Below are 22,151 nucleotides of genomic sequence, written 5' to 3'. Positions count from 1 at the left end.
AAGAAAAGAAAGAATGAGGAGGCTGACTAAAAGAGAAGGGCCAACTCGTGCTTCTGCAAGCAATGTTAAGGATGTCCAATGAACCAGCCGTGAAAGAGGTTAAGATGGGTGGGAGTGAACAGGAGATTTACATGTGTGGAGTCCAATTCGCATTTTCAAAAGACCACTGACTACAGCCAGGTGCTGTGGTGCACGCCTATTATCCCAGCCATTCAGGAGGTTATGGCAGGCGAATCAATAATTGGAGGCCAGCCTTGACAACTCAGTGAGGCCCTAAGCAACTTAGCAAGACTCTGTCTCAAAATAACAAATAGAAAGGGCTGGGGAGGTAGCTCAGTGGCAAAGTGCCCCTGGCTTCAATCCCCAGTACCACAACCTATAATATTTTTAAAATTTTAAAAATACCACTACAATTTATGGAATGATTGGTGGGGGGTGATGGTGACAGGATGGAGTGATAGTAATGGAAGAAGAGGAATGAACTCATTTATAGACTGTTTATGAAGTTACATCAATCACATTGTTTTGTTTGGTTATTTGAATTGTAATGAGATAATTGGTGTAAATTTCCTTAGGAAGGTAAGGGTATTTATCCCCATAGAAGACAAACTGACGGACCCTTTGGTTCATCTACAGAACAGCCCAAGAATAATAACTATGATTTGAAAAGAAGAAATAAATTAACAGATGGTGTTATCTAGAAAGGAGAAAGGTCTTACTGGATTTCTGCATGATTTCAATCAATTACACCTTTAAGATCCTGCCTTTCATACAATTCAAAGTAATTGTATAAACTATTGATACAAACTATGAGTAGACAGGATTTTAGCTCAGTATTAAAGTTTATTTTATTTAATACTTTCATTTTTCTAACCAACCTTAGGGAAATAATGCCTTGCCCCACCCTTCCCCACCCAGTTCAGTCCTTCTGTGTAGTGGCAACTATTTTGAACCCTTAGCTCTTTCTTGGGGTCATTATATCTATATTTCTAAAGAATATATTCTTAAAATTTATGAATTCAAAATCTATATATTGAATTAGGATTGGCTTTTTATGATGGATAAAGACTTGGCTCTCATATCTCCCCCCCTCAATATGGGTATCAATATATTTAATAAGCATTTAAGTAATATAAAACTATGTAAATATTTTTCAATCATAACCAAAACTTAAATGTTATGAATATTTTTTTCTTATGTGCTTTTATTTCTGCTTCAGTAAAATTGCTTTGTTTCTTCACTCATATTTTTTTCATAAATAGAAATATTTAATTCTTTTGGAATGCTTGTTGACATAATTCGTCCTTTGTTTGCTTTGTGGTCCTGGGGAATGAACCAGGGGCATTTTAGCACTAAGCTAAATCCCCGGACCTTTTTTTTTTTTTTTTTTTTTTTGAGACAGGGTCTCACTACGTTGCCAAGGATGGACTTGAACTTGTGATCCTCTTGCCTCAGCTTCCACAATGGTGGGATTATAGGTGTGTGCCACCACACCTGGTAGCATAATTCATTATTTTAGTCTTCCCCCACGCTCTACCCCGACCCACCCCCTGTGCCTCATCAGGAAACTCTGGCCTGGGAATATTCTTTCTTATGCACTAATTAAGACTGGTTTTCTGAGACTGATGCACAGTTGTACCAGTTTTCCTTCCTTTCCCTAGTCAGATCCAAAATCCACCTCGGGAATCCACACCTCCTTTTACCTTAAATGCGCTCAGTTTACTTAAACATATTTTGCTGTAACTCCCTAAGAATGGGTGCACAGACACAAACTTTGGAATCATTAGGTGTGTGGAAATTTCTCTGCTCTCCCTCTCATGATGATAACTGGGTCTAGAACTCCAAGTTTTTCCCTTTGAAAACATTTTACCATAATCTTATAACCTGTGCAGACTGATACCATTCTGTTTGTTCCTTTGTATCTGGCATTTATTCTATCTAGAAACTTTTAGGATATTTTCTGTATTTCACACTGATGTCCCTTAAAGCGTATCACTTTTAAAAATTCCTTTTTCAAGATATGTTGTAGACTTCTTTAATCTGCCCCTAGCACTGAAGAATTTTCTTTAATAAAAAATAAAGAATTTTCTTTAATTTCTTCCCCTTTAGTTTCTTTATCCTCTCTGAAATTTCTGTTACTTATGTTCTTTACTCTTTTTTTTAACTCTTGTCATTGAGGCTTTTTCCGTTTTTTAAAAAAACACTTCTTCTATTTCCTCATAATTTGTTTTCTGTATTCTGTGTTTCACATGTGTGTCTGTATGTATGTGAACATGCACACATGCTGAGAATTAAACCCAAGGTCTCACACTGTTAGACAAGTGCTCTACCACTGGCCCTTGCCTGTTTAATTTGGATTCTCCTTTCTATAGTGTGAATTTTCTCTATGCATCTGGTTATAGCTAACAGTCATTTTATTGTATTTTTATTTATTTTATTTTATGGTACTGCCAATCAAACCCAGGGATACTTTACAACTAAGCTCCATATGTTCCCACCACTTTTTAATTTTTATTTTGAGACAGGGTTTCACTAAGTTGCCCAGCCTGGCCCCAAACTTGGAATCCCCTTGCCTCAGTCCCTCAAGAAGCTAGAATTATAGGCAAGTGGCAACGCACCCAGCCCAACTGTCCATTGAGGCACAGAGGTACATTGAGGCACAGAGCATGTAGATGTGGTTCCTCTGGAGGGCTCCACTGGAGGACAATGGCCAGACAATGTTTCTCTGTGAAGTCAGAAAATAAGTATTTTAGGCTTTGCTGTTTATAAGATCTATGTTGCAATTTTGCAACTCCCACCCTGAGGCACCAAAGCAGCCACAAGGAACATGTAAACTGATGGGAAGGTTGTGTCTCAATCACATGGACAGTTGTTTGAAGATGATGTGAACATATTGAGCTAACAGGCTAGAAACCAAGACTATTAGTTCTCTGATAATCTCTGCTCTGCTCTCCTTTATTCATTCTTTCAGGTTTGCTATTTGGAGATAAAATTCCCTAAGAGAAGACTCACTTCCAGCTATGACAAAATAACTAGTACCTGCTCAGCCTACAAAACATATGTGAGATGCCTTCTCCTCGATATCAGACACCATGTGGCACAAGAAGACCTGAGGGGAGTCCCATGGGCCCCCAGCTGTGTGCTTCAGGATATCATCCTGACTCTAGCACAACTCCAAGAAGATGACAGTGCTCCCACTGGTTGAGGAGGCAAAGGTAAGAGTTCAAGATATTCAGAGTGACTGTCTGCAGGGGAGAGCAACAACAACAACAAAAAAAACCCCTCACATTAGTACGCCATAATCATGGGAATTTTTTTTCCACTTTATTGTGATAATCCTAAGCAGGGTATCTGCTGATATACTATCCTGAGTCCAAAAAGGTATATTTCTTATGAAGCCTTACATTATCTTGACAAAAGTCCATGTGGGACTTTCCTATGAAGTCTTTTCTAAGGGTTGCACTGCTTGTTTGAATGTAACACTATGTGTGGCTTACCAAAAAGCAGGTTGTAGGAGAACAGATACTCAAAGTTGAGTAGTGTGGGGAATATCTGGGCCCAGACCAGCCAGAGTGGGGTGCTGACACCTCCTTAATTCTCCAGACACACAAAAAAGGATGCCTCAGAATTAAGGGCTGTGCTCTGGAGTAAGGTCTAGAAAGCCAAAAATCAAACCTGGATTTTGGAGATTGTATTCTACCAAGTTAGAGAGATGTGGGATACACCTGGGGCTTTCCTTAAGATGACATTAACAAAATGCTAAGCCTACACATAAGCAAGATGATTAGCCTTGAACTGCCTATACGAATAACAACTATCAGCTCTTCAGTGGAAACTAACAGAATCCAGATCTATTATATATCACCTGCCGCAGTCTGGCTGGGCACAAATGCAGCAGTCTGGCTGGGCACACAATCACGAGCCACCACACAGCTTGTAGATTCAAACAGCAACTCTTTATTCCCGAACTCACCAGCCGTCTACAATCACGTTCTGGGGAAATCCACGTTCTCTGCCCAAATCCACGTTCTCTGCCCAAATTCACCTCCACTGGGCTTCTATCTCCAAAATATACTGTCTGAATCCCGTGAGAACTCAAGGGGAACTCAGGCAGCAGGATACGCCCTATTCCCAGCAGGAATAATCTTAAACCTTAAACCTGGAACCTAAACTGGGAACGCCCTAAACAAGATTATCTTAAAACCGGGAACACCCTAATCTGCCTTGGTCCTTGAGCAAGGTTAAGTACATTCAATGTCACTGCAACATGGGGTACGCTGGCAAGGAAATTGTCATACTTACTTGGCTAATGGCTCCCAGCAATCACCCACTGTATTCCTTACATAATAAAATTAGTAGACATTCAAAGAAAAAAAAAGTCAACAGAAACAAAGTTTGAGATGCCCCAGAGAAAGACTTTAAAGACACTCTTATAAGAACAAAAATAAAATGTTTTAAAAATTAAAGGAGTCTCTCTGCTTCCTGATTACCATGTGCTTTGCTGCTTTCCTCCTCCACATTCTACTGCCATGATGTTCTGCCTCACCTCAGGCACAGAGCAAAGGAGTCCGTAGTCTATGGACTGAGACCTCTGAAACCATAAACACCAAATAATCTTTTCTTCCTCCAAAAGAAGGAGGAGGAGGAGGAGGAGAAGGAGAAGAAAGAATTAAAGGAAAATGTTGTTTTAATGAATGAGCACATAGGAGGGACTCATTCATTAAAACAACATTTAACTCAGAAGATCAATGGAAATCATAAAAAAAAATATCAAGTGGAAAATCTAGACTGTTAAAGTACAATAACTAAAAAAAATCATTCAATAGGCTTAATGATGGACTGGAAGTAGAATAAGAAAGCCAGTGATGTTCAAAGTGCACTTGATAGAAATTAAAGAAAAGAGAGAAAGAAAACATGATCAGAGCTTCAGGGACTTACCTGACAGTATCTGTTAACCTATCATATGGAGACTCAGAAGAAGAGAGGGAGAATAGGGCAGAAAAAATTATTTGAAGAAGTAGTACACGCGAAACTACAAAGACCCTAAATAGCCACTGCAGGCCTAAGCAAAAAAAAAAAAAAAACCACCAAAGTTTAGAGGCATCACATTACCTGATCTCAAAATCTATAAAGCTAGGGACCTGGGGATGTGGCTCAAGTGGTAGCATGCTCACCTGGCATGTGTGAGGCACTGGGTTCGATTCTCAGCACCACATAAAAATAAAATAAAGATATTGTGTCCATCTAAAACTAAAAAATAAACATTTAAAAAATCTATAAATCTATCGTAATCAGACAGTAAATACTGTTATATTGCTTGATTAAAAAATTCAACTAGGATTCAAGAACTTAGGTATAATGCAAAGAAAAACACACTGTAGTCAAACTGCTGGAAATCAGAAACCACGAGCAAATATTAACAATATCCAGAAGAAAATGACCTATTACACAGGTAGAAGTGATGGAGGGAATGGCCAACTTCTCCCTAGAAACAATGCAAACAAGAAGACAATGCAACGAGACCTCATGAATGCTGAAATTCTACATCGAGTGAAAACACCTTTAAAAAATGAGGGTAACTGTTATGGTTTGGATATAGTTTGCTCTTGGCCAGGAGGTAATGCCCTCACCGTGGAGCATGTGCTGTGCTATTTGGACTTCCAGGATGTGAGCTAAACAAACCTCTTTTCTCTGTATGAGATTGTGTGAGGTGTTTCATTACCGTGAGGAAAAGCTGACTGAGGCAGTGATTGAAGACTTCATGCAATTTCTATAAAAATTCAAATAACATTTTTTAACAGAAACAGAAAAGAGAATTGTAAAATTGATCTGGAACTACAAAAGACCCTAAATAGCCAATGCAAACCTAAGTAAAAACAAGAAAGTTTAAAAGCATCACATTACCTGATCTCAAAATCTACTACAAAACTATCATGATCAAAACAGTATAATATTGTTATAAAAATAGACACATAGAGGACCATAAGAGTGCTGGCTTAGCATGCTTCATATGAAGCCTGGGCTCCATCCAGCACTGCAAATAAAATAAAATAAAATAAAATAAATTTAAAAGACACACACACACACAAAATGAAACATGATAAAGCCAGAAGTAAACTTACGCCTCAATGGTCAACAGATTTTCAATAAGAGCATCAAGAAGACACAATAATGAAAGCATAATCTCTTTGATAAATGATGTTAAGGCTGGGTGCACTGGCACATGCCTGTAATCCCAGCAAGTGAGGAGGCTGAGGCAGGAGGATTGCAAGCTAGAGGCCAACCTCAACAACTTTAGTGAGACCCTGTCCCAAAATAAAAAAGGATAGGGAGGGAGCTCAGTGGTAAAACACTCCTGGGTTCAGTCCCTAGTACTGAAGAAAGAAAGGAAAAGAAAGGAAAAAAGGAAAGGACAGACTAGAAACGCTCATGCAAAAGAATGAATTTGGACCTTTTCCTCACACCATACACAAAAAGCAACTCAGAATAGATTAAAGACCTAAATGTAAGACCCCAAACTGTAAAACTCCTAGAAGAAAACACATGGGAAAAGCTCCCTGACATTGGTCTTAGAAATCATTTCTTTTTTCTGGATAGAACCCCAAAAGCAGAAGCAACAAAAAAATAAATGCTCAGCAAAGGAAAACATCAGGAGTGAAGACACGGATTGGGAGAAACTGTTGTACACATATATCTGATAATATACAAAAATATATGAGGAATTAACATAAAAGCAAAATAGCCCCCCAAAAATGGATAAAAAATAGGCAAAGGACATGAATGTGCATTTTTCCAAAGATGAAATAAAAATGGCCAACGGGGACGTGAAAAGGTGCTCAACATCATTAACCATGAGCAAAACCACAGTGGGCGAGAGGGTTGCAGTGTTGCATATCTGCCAACTACTTGAAGGCTGAGGAAGGAGGATCACCTGAGCCCAGGAGGTCAGGGGCCAGCTGGGGCAACATGGCGAGACCCCATCCGTTAAAAGAAAATAATAATAAAACCACGATGAGATATTGTCTAATAACTGTTAGGATGGTTTTTATTAAAAACAAGAGGGTTGTGCGTGTGACTTAGTGGTAGATTGCTTGCCTAGCAAATATTATTCAACCATAAAAAAGTGTATCCTACCAGGTGCAGTGGCACACGCCTATAATCCCAGAGACTTGGGAGACTGAGACAGGAGGATTGCAAGTTCAAAGACAGTCTCAGAAAAAGTGAGGTGCTAAGCAACTCAGAGAGATCCTGTCTCTAAATAAAAATCAAAATAGGGCTGGGGATGTGGCTCAGTAGTTGAGTGCCCCTGAGTACAATCCCCAACACCTCCCCAAGAAAGGTATCCTGCTATTTGTGACAATAAGAATGAAAATAGAGGATATTCTGTTAACTGAAATAAATCAGATATAAAAGTGTTATATAATCAGTTACATATTTACTTGTATTTTACTTTTTGCTCTTAATTTATTCCTTCCATATTTTTATTGCTGCTTTATAATTACACATAATAGTGTTTTGTTACATATTTATACAAGTATCTGATATAATTTGCTCAGTATTGTCCCACAGTATTTCCCCTTTCCCTCTCTCTTCCTTTGATCCCTTTCCTTTATTCCACGGATCTGAGATCTTCCCCACCACCACCTTTCTTTTCCTTTATCCTGTCTAGAACCACACACGACAGAAAACACAACCCTTGACTTTCCGAGTATAGCTTATTTCCTAACATAATGCTCTCAAGTTCCATCCATTTTTCTACAAATGAGATAATTTCATTCTTTTTATGGCTGAATAAAACTCCATGATATATATGCAACACATTTTCTTTATCCATTCAGACATTAATTGACACTTAATGGCTGGTTCCACAATTTGTCTGCCGTGAACTATGCTGCTATAAATTTGGGAGTGCACAGATAAGTATACATTTTATTTTGTTGTTGTTGTTACTGGGAGTTGAACCCAGGGGCACTTAACTACTGAGCCACATCCCCAGCCCTTTTTATATTTTATTTAGAGACAGGGTCTCACTGAGTTGCTTAAGGTCTCCCTAAGTTGCTGAGGTTGGCTTAGAACTCAAAATCCTCCTGCCTCAGCCTCCTCAGCAGCTAGAATTAAGATGTACACTCCCACATCTAGCTTGATTTTAATTCTTTAGGAATAAATATTGAGGAGTGGCATAGGTAGGCCATATGGTGGCTCCATTTCTAGAGTTTTGAGGAACTCATTTCTATGGTAGTTATACTAATTTACAATCTCACCAACAGTTAAAAGTATACCTTTTTACCCTACATCCTCTATAGCATTTATTATTGTTTGTGTTCTTGATTCTAACTGGAGTGAGATGAAATGTAGTTTTGATTTGCATTTCCCTAATAGCTAAAGACGTTTTAAGATTTTTAAAAAATATTTTTTCAGTTGTAGATGAACACAATATCTTTATTATTTATTTTTATGTGGTGCTGAGGATCAAACCCCGTCCCTCACACATGCAAGGTAAGTGCTTTACCATTGAACTACAACCCCAGTCCAGATTTTTTCATATATTTTTGACTACTTGTATTTCTTCTTTTAAAAAGTGTCTGTTTAGTTAATTTGACCACTTATTGATTGGGTTATTTGGAATTTTTTGTTTGTTTGTTTTGTATTATTAGGGTATTTTCAGTTTTTTTTATATATTCTCGATATTAATCCTCTATCAGAGGAATAGCTAGCAAAGAGTTCCTCCCTTTCTGTGGGTTCTCTCTTCACATTCTTGTTTCCTTTGCTGTGCAGAAGATTTTTAATTTGATCCTGTCCCATTGATTAACTCTTAGTATTATTTCCTAAGCTTGAGGAGTCCTACTAAGGAAGTCACTGCTGGGGCCTACATGTTGGAATGTTGACCCCACGTTTTCTTCTAGGAGTTTCAAGGTTTCTGGACTAAGTCCTATGTCTTTGATCCATTCTCAGTTGACTTTTTTTGCAGGGGGCAAGAGAGGGATCTAGTCTCAATCTTATACATATGGATAACCAATTTCCTTAGCACCATTTGTTAAAAAGGCTGCCTTTTGCCAGGCATGGTGGTGCACGCCTGTAATCCCAGCAGCTCAGGAGGCTGAGGCAGGAGGATCGTGAGCGCAAAGCCAGCCTCAGCTACTTAGCGAGAACCTTTTTCTAATTAAAAATATATAAAAGGGCTGTGGATGTGGCTCAATGGTTCAATTCTCCATACCTCCCCGCAAAAGAAGCTTTTTTCCAATGTATGTTTTTGGCACCTTTGTCAAAAATCAAACTGTGTGTGTCTGTGTGGGTTTGTCTCTGTGTCTTCTATTCTATGCCCTTGATCTCTGTGTCTGTTTTTATGCCAGGACCATGCTGTTTTTGTTATGATGGTTCTTTATTAATTTGAAATCAGGTATTCTGATGTCTTCAGCATTGCTTTTTTTTTTTTGCTTAGAATTGCTTTGGCCATTATGAATCTTTTACTCTTTCAAATGAATTTCAGGACTGTTTTTTTCTAGTTCTGTGAAGAATGTAATTAGTATTTTGATGGGGATCACATTGAATCTGTATATTCCCTTTAGAAAAACAATATACTTGTTTTTCTATGTTCTCTTGGAATTCATTGATCATTTTTTTTTAATATTTATTTATTTTTTTAGTTATCGGCAGACACAACATCTTTGTTGGTATGTGGTGCTGAGGATCAAATCCGGGCCACACGCATGCCAGACGAGCGCGCTACCACTTGAGCCACATCCCCAGCCCCCCATTGATCATTTTTATAATCATTCTTTGGAATTCTTTATCTGGAATTTATCTACTTTAGTATCTTTGAGTTAGTTGCTGATGAATTATGAATTTTAGGATGTGTCATGTTACCTTGTTTTTTCACATTTCTTATATTGCTGTGTTGGGTTTTGTGCATTTATTGGAATGGATTTCTCTTGCACTCTTACTTAGGGGCCTTTTTAAGACCCAGCCTTCTTCTGGCAGCATGTTCTTGGATATCAGGTTGTTGTGAAATTTTCAGTAACTTTCCAAAGTGGGTTTTGTCATATAAATTCCCTTCTAGTTCTTTGGTGATGTTAGTGTATTTTGATATAGTGTGTATTTTGTCAGAGTTTGAGAATCCACTTTTCTTATGTCTCACAAGAATGGAATCCTTATAGATCTGGCTATATAACCTCTGTGATTGCTATTCTGAATTTAACAACTCTGTGTATTCTAAGCAGATGTATTAATCTGGTTTTTCATTCTGTTGCCAAGAAACAAACAAGAACAACCTTAGAGAACAAAAAATTATTTTGGCTCATGGTTTCAGAGGTTCAGTCCTTGGTAGGCTAACTCCATTGCTCTGGTCCAAGGTAAGACAAAATATCATGGCAGAAGGGCAGCGTGAAGCAGTGCTGCTCCATTCATGGAAACGAGAGAGAGGGGGAAGGAGTTTCAGGGAAGATTTACCTATCCAGCGCACACCCCCAGTGCCCACCTCTTCCAGCCATAACCCACCAGCCGATCGTTAACACCCAGTTAGCCTTCAAACTAGAATGGATTGATTAGGTTACAGCTCTCATGATCTAATCATTCTACTTCTGAATATTCTTTTTTAAAATATTTTTTAGTAGTAGATGGACACAATATCTTTATTCATTTTTATGTGGTGCCAGGGATCGAACCCAGTACCTCACATGTGAGAGGCAAGTGCTTTACCACTGAGCCATGACCCAGCCCCTGAATATTCTTGCATGAACACAGGAGCTTTTCAGAAACACATTCTCTGCAAACCATAGCATTCTGTCCCTAACACTCAAAAGCTCATGAGCACAGTCTCAACTGTCTGCATTCCTATCAGCATTCTGGTCTTCTCAGGTCCCACCAAAATCACCTATTATGCACCTTTGGAACTTTTTCAGGTTTTTCCTGCAAACCAGTTCCAAAGGCTTCTGAACCACAAGGTAAGGTTAATCACAGCAATGAGTCCACTTCTCAGTACTTATTTGTTATACAGCTTTTTGTTGCTGTGACCAAAATGCCAGATAAGGACAACTTAGAGAATGAAAAGTTTATTTGGCTCAAGTTACAGAGGTTCAATCCATGGCAGACCAAGTCTATTGCTCTGGGCCCAACTTGAGGCACAGCATCATGATGGAAGGGTGTGATGGAGAACTGCTACATTCATGGTGGCCAGGAAGCAGGGGTGAGGGCCACAGGGAAAATGAACCCTTCCAGGACTCACCCTGCAGTGACCCACTTCTCCTAGCCATGCCCCACCTGCATACAGTTACCACCCACTTAGTCCATTCAAACTAGGATGGACTGATTAGGTCACAGCTCCAATGATCTATTAATCTCACCTCTGAATATCCCTGCATTATCACAGAAGCACATATCCAAACCAAAGCAGTGGGACCTGGGAGCAAACTAAGTTGAGACGCCTTGTAGGTGTGGTGTTCACAGTGTTTATTTATTTATTCATTTTTTGCTGTAGAAGCACATGGTCATGAGTGGGCTTCATGGGTCCCCCAGCCATTCCTATTTGGGGACTGGTCATTGATTTGGGGTTTTCCCCCTCTCCTATCTTTTCAAGTATCATTGAAGCTTGAGTGTGGTTAGTTGTGTGTGGAGCAAGGTGCAGTGTCTCTTGGCTGGGTTTTGTGTGTAGCTCAACAACAGAAGCTCTAGCCTATGAATTTGTAGTGTCCTAGTATATTCCCAGAGCCTCACAGAAAATGGGAAACAAACAACAACAATAGCAGTGAACACCATCTAGCATTAAAATAAAAGACCCAATGCCTACTATGACACCTATACTACCAATTACCACAAAAACAGGAAAGGCAGCAACTGCCAATGGCAACAGCAACAAATAACCATGAACTAGATCTGGCACTGAAGTAAACAGCAGGTGTCAAACATGCCATCCACATACTAATAACTAAAACAAAATGGTGGGGGCGGAAATTATGTCAACAAAACAGTTCTAAAAGATGATAAAAATAGGGGCTGGGGATGTGGCTCAAGCGGTAGCGCATTGCCTGGCATGCGTGCGGCCCAGGTTCGATCCTCAGCACCACATACAAACAAAGATGTTGTGTCTGCCGAAAAACTAAAAATAAATAATATTTTTTTAAAAAGATGATAAAAATAGTTTATATGATTAAAGAATATGTAAAAGAATGTATAGAATATTCAAAATATGAACAGAGAAAGCAGAAGAGATGTAACAAACAATGGTTATAAAGAAGGAGAAAAATTAAAGAAAATAAATATCCATATATAGAGAGAGAAAAGGAGAATTTGGCTATTAAAGGAAGAATAACGGAGAGAATGAGAAACAAAACCCCCAAATAAACAATAAATCCTAGCCCTGCACAGTGGCACGTGCCTGTAATCTCAGCAGCTGGGGGGCTGATGCAGGAGGATTGCAAGTTCAAAGCCAGGCTCCACAAGGTAGGCCCTAAGCAACTTGGCAAAACACTGTCTCAGAATTAAAAAATAAATAAAAAGGGCTGGGGATGTGGCTCAGTGATTAAGCACCCCTGGGTTAAATCTCCAGTACCAAAACCACCAAACAACCCCCCCAATTAATCCTAACCCCTCAAAAGACCCCTCAAAAATGTTAAAAATAGAAAAAAATGTACACATTTCATGAACCAATCAGCATAGCAAGAATAACCCCCCCCACACACACACACACACACTTATAAAGGCAGTGGGGAGAGTCTTTAATAAAAAACGAAAGAATTGGGCTGGGGTTGTAGCTCAGTGGTTGAGCACTTGCCTTGAATGAATGAGGCACTGGGTTCGATCCTCACCACCACATAAACAAATAAATAAAATGAAGATATTGTGTCCATCTACAACTGGAAAGATGAAAAAAGAAAAAAAATGAAAGAATTGTCTCTGCATTTCTGCTGAGGTGATCAAAACTATTGGACAAGGACAAATGTTCGCTGCCTATGCCAGACTGCCCTAGTTTCTTCTTGGGCGGTTAGAGCAAGGGCTGGGATTGTTCAACCCATCCTCTCTTTGTGCTGCTCACTGAGCTGCCAGTTGGAGTGGCCTGGAACTGCAGGTGGCTAAAATAGCTGTCAGCTTCCCCTGTCATCAGTACAATAGGACAGAGTGGAAAGTACTCTTGATTGAGTTTTGTTTGGACAGAACAGATCACTGAGCTCCTGGGGTGGGGCTGCTGCAGAGTTCTAAATGGGAAGTTCCACTGGCTGGACTTTCACTCTCATCAGATCTTTGGGACTTTGTTGGATGGTATCTGTTTTGGAGAAATCAGACCAACACACCCTTAGGGTTGGGCAGATGCTGATCTCTCCAGGGCTTCCCAAAATCTCTACCCATAGGCTGCGGAAGCCAACCCTTATAGGTCTCACACATCCAATTGCCTATGGATGTGGTATTCCCGGGCTGAGTCCCCAGGTGTAGTTTCCCAACACTCTTTAGCTGGTCATGTGAGCTGCCAGATGCAAAGAGAAGGGGTTGCATCCCCTCTGTATCTCTGACTCGAATCCCCCGGGGTACCAGTTTTCACTGTGCCTGTTTCAATCATGTTCTGCTAGGCACACCCTAGTCCGCCCAGTGGGCACTTGGCAGGACAGTAAGGCCATGTTTGTTATGGTCTGGGCTTCCAAAGTAGCAAGTTGCAGTGTGGACACCTCAAGATGGTTCCTGCCTCACTTCTCCACCTGCCAGTTGAAAAATGGGGAGCCCCTTTCAAACACCAGTTGGCCCTGTAGCCTCCACATCAGCTAAGTTCAGGTTGCTCTCCTGATCTGCAGGTTTTTCTGTGCTAAGTTTATCTGTTGTGTCCTGTTTATGTCATCCCTCCCCCTTGTGGCGAACCAGTGCTATTGCTGCTGATGCCGCTGGCTTGGCTCCAATGTTCTTTCTTGTTTTGTTTCATGCCCCAGAATTTCTGGGTCTCTAAGAGTTTCTGACTGTCTGATGTTGAACTTCAGTGAATTCCCTCTTTTACCCACCTCCCTGAGAAATGGCACCCCGCTGCCTGAGCCATGGAGCAACTGGATATGCAGCCTTTCTCTAATCTGCCATCGTGAATCTCTTACACATGGATTTTTCTTGGGGGGGGGGGGGCTACTGGGGGTTAAATCCAGAGGTGTTTTACCCCTGAGCTACATCTCCAGCCCTTTTTATTTTTCATTTTGAGAAAGGTTCTGACTAAGTTGCTTAGGGTCTTGCTAAGTTCCTGAGGCTGGTCTGAAATTTGTGATCCTGCTTCAGCCTGCCAGCCACTGGGATTACAAGTGTGCCCCACTACATATGGAATTTCAAAACAATAAAACATAGAAACAGAGAAGAATGGTGGTTACAAGTCAGGTATGGGAAGATGTCAATAGGTCAAAGGGCACAACGTGGCAGCTCTTTAGGATGCATAAATCCAGAGGCCTAAAGGTACTTGAGGACCACAGTTGGTAGTGCTGCATCCTGCACACACAGTGGAAGATGACGCATGCTAACTTACTGGACCATAGTAATAACTTCACTATATATATATCAAATAATGCTGTACTCATGAAAGTTTATCAGAACACGTTGTACTCCTCAAATAACAGAATTTTAAAAAATTAAGACCAAAGATGAAATAAAGCTACACTTGGCCTCGATGAAATCTGAGAGAATTGCCAGAGATATACACTATAAGAAATGCTGGAGTCAGGCATGGTGACTCGTGCTAGTAATGCCAGCGGCTCAGGAGGCTGAGACAGGAGGATCTCAAGTTCAAAGCCAGCATCAGCAAAAGTGAGGTGCTAAGCAACTCAGACCCTGTCTCTAAATAAATACAAAATAGAGGTGGGGATGTGGCTCAGTGGTTGAGTGCCCCTGAGCTCAATACCTAGTACTCTCCTCCTCACCGGCCCACCCAAAAAAATGCTGGGCTGGTTGTGGGGCCACAGGCCTGTAACCCTAGCTACTCTGGAGGCTTATGAGGATTGCATATTCAAGTACAGCAGCCTGGGCACTTGGTGAGACCCTGTCTCAAAATAAAATTTAAAAATGGGTCTGGGAGCCAAGTATGGTGGTGCACAGCTGTAATCCCAGAAACTGAGGAGACTGAGGCAGGAGGATCACAAGTTTTAGGCCACCCTCAGTAATTTAGTGAGGCCTTTAGTAACTGAGACCCTATCTCAAAATTAAAAATAAAAAAGGTTGGGATGGAGCTCAGTAGTAAATCTCTCCTACCTGGGTTCAATCCCCAATACGGGGTGGGGGGGAACAAATGGGTCAAGGATACAGTTCAGCAGTAGAGTGCTTGCTTAGCATGTGTGAGGCCCTGTGTTCAATCCTCAGCACAAAGTAACAATAGAATTGCTGGGCTGGGGTATAGCTCAGTGGTAGAGCACTTGACTAGCATGTGCAAAGCCCTGGGTTCAATGCTCAGTACCAGCAACAGGAAAAAAACAACAAAACAAACAAACAAAAAACCACAACTAATATAATCTTCAGATTGAGGGAAATACTAGATAGAAATTTAGATCTATAGAAAGAAATTAAAGAAGTCTGAAAAAAAATTCCTTTTTTTTTTTTAAAGAGAGAGTGAGAGAGGGAGAGAGAGAGAATTTTAATATTTATTTTTTAGCTATCGGCGGACACAACATCTTTGTTTGTATGTGGTGCTGAGGATCGAACCCGGGCCGCACGCATGCCAGGCGAGCGCACTACCACTTGAGCTACATCCCCAGCCCAAAAAAATTCCTTAAAAAAAACCAGACTGTTTAATGGCGATAAAAGGAATTACTCTAAGAGTAGCTCAGCTGAAGGGAGTATGAAATATAAAAGAACCGTGAAACTTCAAGTGACTTTTGACTCTGAATAGCCTGAATACGAAGGATTCCTCCTACTAACTATGAAGTAGCAGTTGCCAAATTTTGTTCTCCTTACATTAAAGGAGAAACCCAAAGAACTTTTATGTGGCTATACCTGTAATTAAAATTGTTAAGCATTGTTTTAAAGGACTGCAATAGTTATATCATCTAAAATATACTGTTATATCATGTGCATGAGCGTATATGAATATGTAATAACAAATATTATGCACCAATGAAAAAATGTGGAAAAAATTGTAAAATGACTAATAATTCATTCAATATCACATTTTTATAAAAAACATTATTTTTTAGTTGTAGATGGACACAATACCGTAATTTATTTATATGTGGTGCTGAGGATCAATCCCAGGGCCTCACACATGCTACGCAAGTGCTCTACCACTGAGCTACAGCCCCAGCTCCTTTATAGAAACCATTTTCAAAAAAAATTAGAAGAATGTAATTAATTTACATGTTCTGCAAATCTCTTTAATGTTAACGGCTAAATTCCCTGCTTCTTCATTCATCCTGCAGCAATATGTTCTTTTGGTTGAAGTATACGACGAAAATCTGGCTTCACAGCATTGGGAAAGGAGGAATAACTAGCATTGGGATTCTTTTTTTTTATATTTATTTTTTAGTTATAGTTGGACACAATACTTTTATTTCACTTATTTATTTTTATGTGGTGCTGAGGATCAAACCCAGGGCCTCGTGCTTGCAAGGCGAGCGCTCTACCGCTGAGCCACAACCCCAGCCCAGGATTCTTTGATACTACACCAACAATCAACAAGTGGCTAAAGGGTCCTAGTTTTTAGTTAAAACCGAGTATAGTTCTAGAAACTAGTGGGCCTCTGCACCTTGGTTTTTACAAGGTTAAGATAAGCCTTTGAGAACAGGATTCACATTCTCTTTCCACCTAAAGCGTCCATTCCTATTTCCATCCTCCAAGAATGTAGGTTATAGGGCAGAAGACATGTCTCTAGTACTACATGAAACCTGGCTTATTTACAAGTTCAAGATCCATGTGAAGTGGCCAAACATTATACAAGTAATTTAAGAATATGTTTTATTTTTGGTTTTGTTTTTGTTTACTGATACTAGAGGTTGAACTTAGGGGCACTTTATCACAGAGCTAATATCCCAGCCCTTTTTAACTTTTTAAAAATATTTTTTTAGTTGTTGACAGACCTTTCTTTTACTTATTTATATATGGTGCTGAGAATCAAGCCCAGTGCCTCGCACATGCCAGGAAGTGTGCTACCGCTGAGCCCCAGCCCCAGCCCCTTTATTTTTAATTTTGAGACACAGTATTACTAAGGCACAGGCTGCCCTTGAAATTGTGATCCTCCTGACTCAGCCTCTTGAGTAGCTGGAGTTATAGGCAGGTGCCACGATGCCTGGCAAGGGTAAGTTCTAAAATAGTGTTCATTATTGAGTTTTTCAGGTGAGACTAGTGATTTTCTTCTCAATGAAAGAATTTTTCCTATTAAGTTCACCACAGAAAGTCATTTCTCAGAACACAGAATGTAGTAAAGGAAGAGGGATGATATATTTTTACTGAAAGTAGTTTATTATGCAAACATGGCTTGAAAGGTACTTATGTGTTTTTAAATGATGCCTAAACATAAGCCAAATGCAAAGACTTAGCACATCTATTATAAACAGCCCTTATGAAGACAAAACCATTGAGAAATGTTTATTTTCCCTCTTGAAAGGACTAATCCAGGAGATAATATGGGTGTAGGTGGTGAATTCAGTTTGCTTCCTTCATTGTTCCTCTCCTAAACCCCCAAATCTTTCAGAAGCACTTTAATGAGTTGCTTGTTGGTGCTTGGAAACAGAATGATGTCCAGACTTTACAGGTCCATGGCCCAGCGGACGGACAGGCTCTTTTCCTCCACACTGGCCACCATATCTTCAATGGCATTCCAGTCAAGATTGCTGAGGATGCTGCCAGTGCTCTCAGACATGCTGTGCATGCCAGCCATCCCAAAATGAGGCTCAGACTCTTCCTGTGACAAGTCCTGTAGAATTGAGAGGGAAGACAGTTGTGGTAGCAGAGTTGTCCCATCCATCAAAGAGCTGAAGGGAGTCAGGGCTGAAATTGCCCAGCACACCCAGACTGACAGTGAGCTGGACGTCATCTGACACTTACCCTGGCACAAGATCTGAACAGTGAGCAGAATGGATTTTAATGCCTATGGTACAGTTATTTGTTCTCATGTTTGCTGTTTTGTAATGAAAAAGAAAATATAAACACTAGGAGAATTCTGAAAGAGAAATGCTGGAATACTATCCCACAAGGGTGGATGCCTTGAACGATTATCTCAAACTGACTTAAACAATCACATCTCACAAAAAGCAAACAAAAGTAATAACAGTAAGAAACCACGTAGGAACACAGCAACTATCAGACAAACCCAAGACTAGAATGGTGCTCACCTGCGAAAGGGAACCAGGAGTCTCATGAAGAATTTGGTGGATTTCAGGAGGTAACGTCCAGGGACTCGTCATGATCTCCTCTCTCTCGTATTCTATATGCACCTGCGTTGTTTGAGGTGCAAGCCCAGCACATCTATGTTTTTTTGTATGCTGCAGACATGGAGCATGAGAGCCTTTGGAGGGAGAAGGACAAAACATACGTTGGAACTGACTGATTCATCAATTCGATTGTTATTTTATTGTGATTTTACTGTCAAAGCCAAGACAGATAGATTTTACCTAACATTTGAATCACATGATCTGGAGTGGGTTCACTGTATAGTTCCAACGATTCCTGTCCTGTCAGTGTGTGTGATGGGCCACCTCTTTTGATTTGAAGTGTAATGGTAATCTTTACGACAAGAACTTCTAGGGAGGAGATCAGGTAGAACTGGGAAAAAACTCAGAATTCAGAATCCAGAGCCAGGCTTTGCTTGCCTCTGTGGACCCTGGGAGTAGCTTTCTACTTGCATGTGCTCTAGCTGTCTGTGCATAGTCTGCCTTTGGGCACAAGCCCTAGGGTGAGCATGGTGGAAACACATTATTCTCTTCCTCATTACCACATATATCAATATTTGTGGAAACTTTCATCTCAGTGCCTGGGAGCAGCTTGGCAAACCCCTCGGGCATCAGGCTCTAGAGGAGCTTGTCTTGACAGCACATTCTATCCCTCACCAAGGTGGCCTCCTGAAGAAACACCCGAGACATGGAAATAAACCCAAGCCGCCCAGAGGCAGCCATGTGGCTCCCTGAAGGGAGGAAAACGAGGTAAGGGAATGATGAATTTTGGGCCCACATGGCCTTTTATGGCTCTATATGTGCTTGAAGCCAATATACCTCCCAGAAGTAAGCCCAGAAACAATGACAGCACACAATCTGTCATTTAGTGTGGGCTAAGCACTCTACGAACATTTAGTCCCTTACCAGAGAGCCATGGGCTTGGTCTTCGGTTCCTCTTAACATCTACACTCTGCCCAGCTGATCTCCTCTAAGTTCCCTGGCTTTAAATATCACCTACATGCTGAAAATTCTCAAACCTAAACCTCCAGCCTCACAGAGTTTAAAACTGCTTTCTTGACATCTTCACTTAGATGGGCAATAAACATCTGAATCTTAATATGTCCAAACAAAAATTAATTTTTACCTCCAAAATTCCATCCCAGTTAATGCTTAGGTTAAAGTCCCATCATCCCTCATCCTTTCTTAAATACCACACCTATTCCATTCAGTACATAGTAATCTAGTCTATGTTCAAAATATATCCTGAATCTAGTGAATTTCCCCCATTTTCTTTATTTTAACCCTAGTCTATACAACCTTTCGTTCCTTGTTGACTTCTGTTTTTCTTCTCCTGCAGGTTCTAAAACAGAAAATGTTACCTACATTCCTAATTTCCTCCAGTGGAGCCTCATGAATCTAAAACTCCTTGTTTTAGCCTGTAGTATTTCACCTCTCCCCCCAACCATACCTCTGGCCACTTTTCCACACAGATCTTCTCTGTCATGCCAACTTTGTTTCTGTTTGGTGGCACTGAACTTGCTGTTCTCTTTGTCTGTAATTGTTTTGCTTTATCTTTACAAGATTTATCTCCTTATCATCATGCAAGATCTGTAGTTCAACATCACTATCTCAAAGAGATCTTTACCAACTCCAGCTAATATCAGCCCCACCTAAACAGCTACACTCTCCCTTCTGTGTCAAGGTGCACTTCATGACTAAAATGACGTCATGTGGTAGGAACTCACTGGATGGTTGCTGAATTAATGTTCTTCATGACAATCCTTGAGGAAAGTGTTATTATCTCCATATCACTTGCCTAAGATGTGGAAGATGACCTACCCCAGACCTGAGTTAATGCATTAACTTTCTATTCCTTAGTGTGCAGTAGTACACTACTGAGAGAGGCCTTTAATGATAATTTTCATATCTGTGAGAAATGAATGGTCTACTTATTTTGGTCCCTAAGGCAGCAACTTTCCAAAAGCCTCTCCCTGGGGTGGTGAAGGAAGGGAGTAGGTGGCAATTCAAAAAGACCTAGCAGTTTTCTTTGAAAAAAAAAAAAGTCCCCTGGGTCTGAAAGAGAAACTAAGTTAACATCACTTGGCAGCACCTGTGATTGCCACTTTAACTTCCAGTGTGAGAGCGTGTGATCTAGTTGAAAACAGTTTGACTTTTTTTTGCTAAAGTCTATTTTGGGATGCCACTGAAAGTTCCAAGTTAAGTATTTCAATAAATATCACTAAGGAATAAATATTGAAAAACTCAATGCAAGAAAAAAATCTAGGAGCAGACAATGGGAATGCATATGTGAACAAACACTGTAGTTGAAAAAAAAAGAGAGACAGACTGAAGACACCAACAAGTGGAGTAGGGTGATGAGGCTGTTCCTTCAGGTACTCAGGATATGGCCAGATCAGTGAAGGCCATGAACACCCACCCCACCCCGTCTCCGCTACAACTGATTTGGTATCTAGACCTCTACTCTTGTTTTGTTAAATAATTATTGCCATCTAGAAAGAATAACAAAAGTTAAACCATTGCCGAGTCTGCTGAAATTAAGATTAACATTTTAAAATTAAGGCTAATATCCCTACATTTAGGATAAACTTTTACCTGCGGAGTCTCTATAGACCTTGAGAGACTAACACTGGCTTTCTCTCACCTTGCATTACCCGTGGATGGCTCTGTAATTTCCTTTTCTTCAGATCATAATGAGTTTCTCTAGGATTTATTCGGGATATCAAATCTTGAGATGAAAATACAATACGAGAAAAATTCAGTGAAACTGAGGATGTGAACTTTCAAAGGGAGGGCATTCCTGCCCCCAGTGTGAATAGTAAAATCTATATTTATTTTTACAACAAATTGTATTGTGTATATTTAAAGTATGTAACACATGTATATACACAAACGTCTATATGGAGGGCTATACATATGTGTGTGTGTGTGTACATATACACACATATGTGTGTATATATGTGTGTGTATGTAAGACGGTCACTGTGGTGGAACAAATTAACATATCCATCTTGTCACATACTCACCAGTTCTTCCCCCTGACCCCTATGGCAAGAATGACTACAATCTATTCATTTAGCAAAAATCGTGAATGAAATGTGCTACTATTAACTACAGTCCTCATTTTGTATACTGGGTCTTTGGACTTGTTCATCCTACATATCTGGTATTTTGTACCCTCTGACCTACACTGTCGCATTTCCTACCCCTCCTCAGAAACGACTATGTCTATATATGTTTGATACCTTCCCTTTTCTTTTAGAGTCCACATGTGAGAACATGCAATGATTTTCTTTCTGTGTCTGGCCTATTTCACTTAGCATGTCCTCCAGGTCCATCCATGTGGAAAATGGCAGGATCTCTTCTTCTTTTAAGGCTGATAATATTCCATCATGTGTATATATTGTAATCCCTCCTTATCTGCAGTTTTTTGTTCTATAGTTTCCGCTACCCTCAGTCAACTATGGTCTTAAAATATTAAATGAAAAATTCCAGGACACAAGTTTTAAACTGTGTACTCTCTTCTTCATAGCATGATGAAATCTTGTGTAGTCTTGTTCCATCCTTCTTGGGACATGAATCATCCCTTTGTCCACTGTATCCATGCTGTATATGCTAACCACCCAATAGTTACTCAGCAATCCGGCGGACGCAGAGGTATCAATTCTCTGACCTCTTCAGCTGCGCGGGCAAAAGGAGTCTTAAACTGTCTGAATGCTGTTTGCTCAGGATCACTAGGCAATGCTGGGCTGACGTGGACCTGGGGCGAACAGTCTGTGCCCCTCAGTACACACACCAAGCCCGAAGCGGGTGAATTAAGGCTCC

The 22,151-nt window shown here is 40.2% G+C and overlaps 1 protein-coding gene across 19 annotated transcripts in view; it reads right to left on the bottom strand.

The window, feature by feature from the left end:
* Positions 1-17,374: 17,374 nt before the first annotated feature.
* Cplane1 (ciliogenesis and planar polarity effector complex subunit 1) overlaps positions 17,375-22,151 on the bottom strand; it is a 136,127-nt gene continuing 131,350 nt past the window's right edge. For 14 of the 19 annotated variants that reach the window (XM_046422244.2, XM_046422247.2, XM_058572059.1 and 11 more), the window contains 3 exons: positions 20,971-21,054; positions 18,270-18,442; positions 17,375-17,851 (listed from right to left, as the gene is read on the bottom strand). In XM_046422244.2, coding sequence (XP_046278200.1) covers positions 17,684-17,851; positions 18,270-18,442; positions 20,971-21,054 — 425 coding nt within the window. In that variant the 3' untranslated portion in view covers positions 17,375-17,683. Of the gene's footprint in view, positions 17,852-18,269; positions 18,443-20,970; positions 21,055-22,151 lie in introns of those variants that run through there. The other 5 variants (XM_058572068.1, XM_058572069.1, XM_058572071.1 and 2 more) reach the window with 3 other exon arrangements.

The sequence above is a fragment of the Marmota monax genome, unplaced genomic scaffold (assembly GCF_021218885.2).
Source record: "Marmota monax isolate L192 unplaced genomic scaffold, Marmota_monax_Labrador192_F-V1.1 WCK01_AAM20220418_F8-fsc00077, whole genome shotgun sequence".
NCBI lineage: Eukaryota > Metazoa > Chordata > Mammalia > Rodentia > Sciuridae > Marmota > Marmota monax.
The sequence above is the reverse complement of the archived record's forward strand: the minus strand, read 5'-3'. Positions and strand labels throughout refer to the sequence as shown.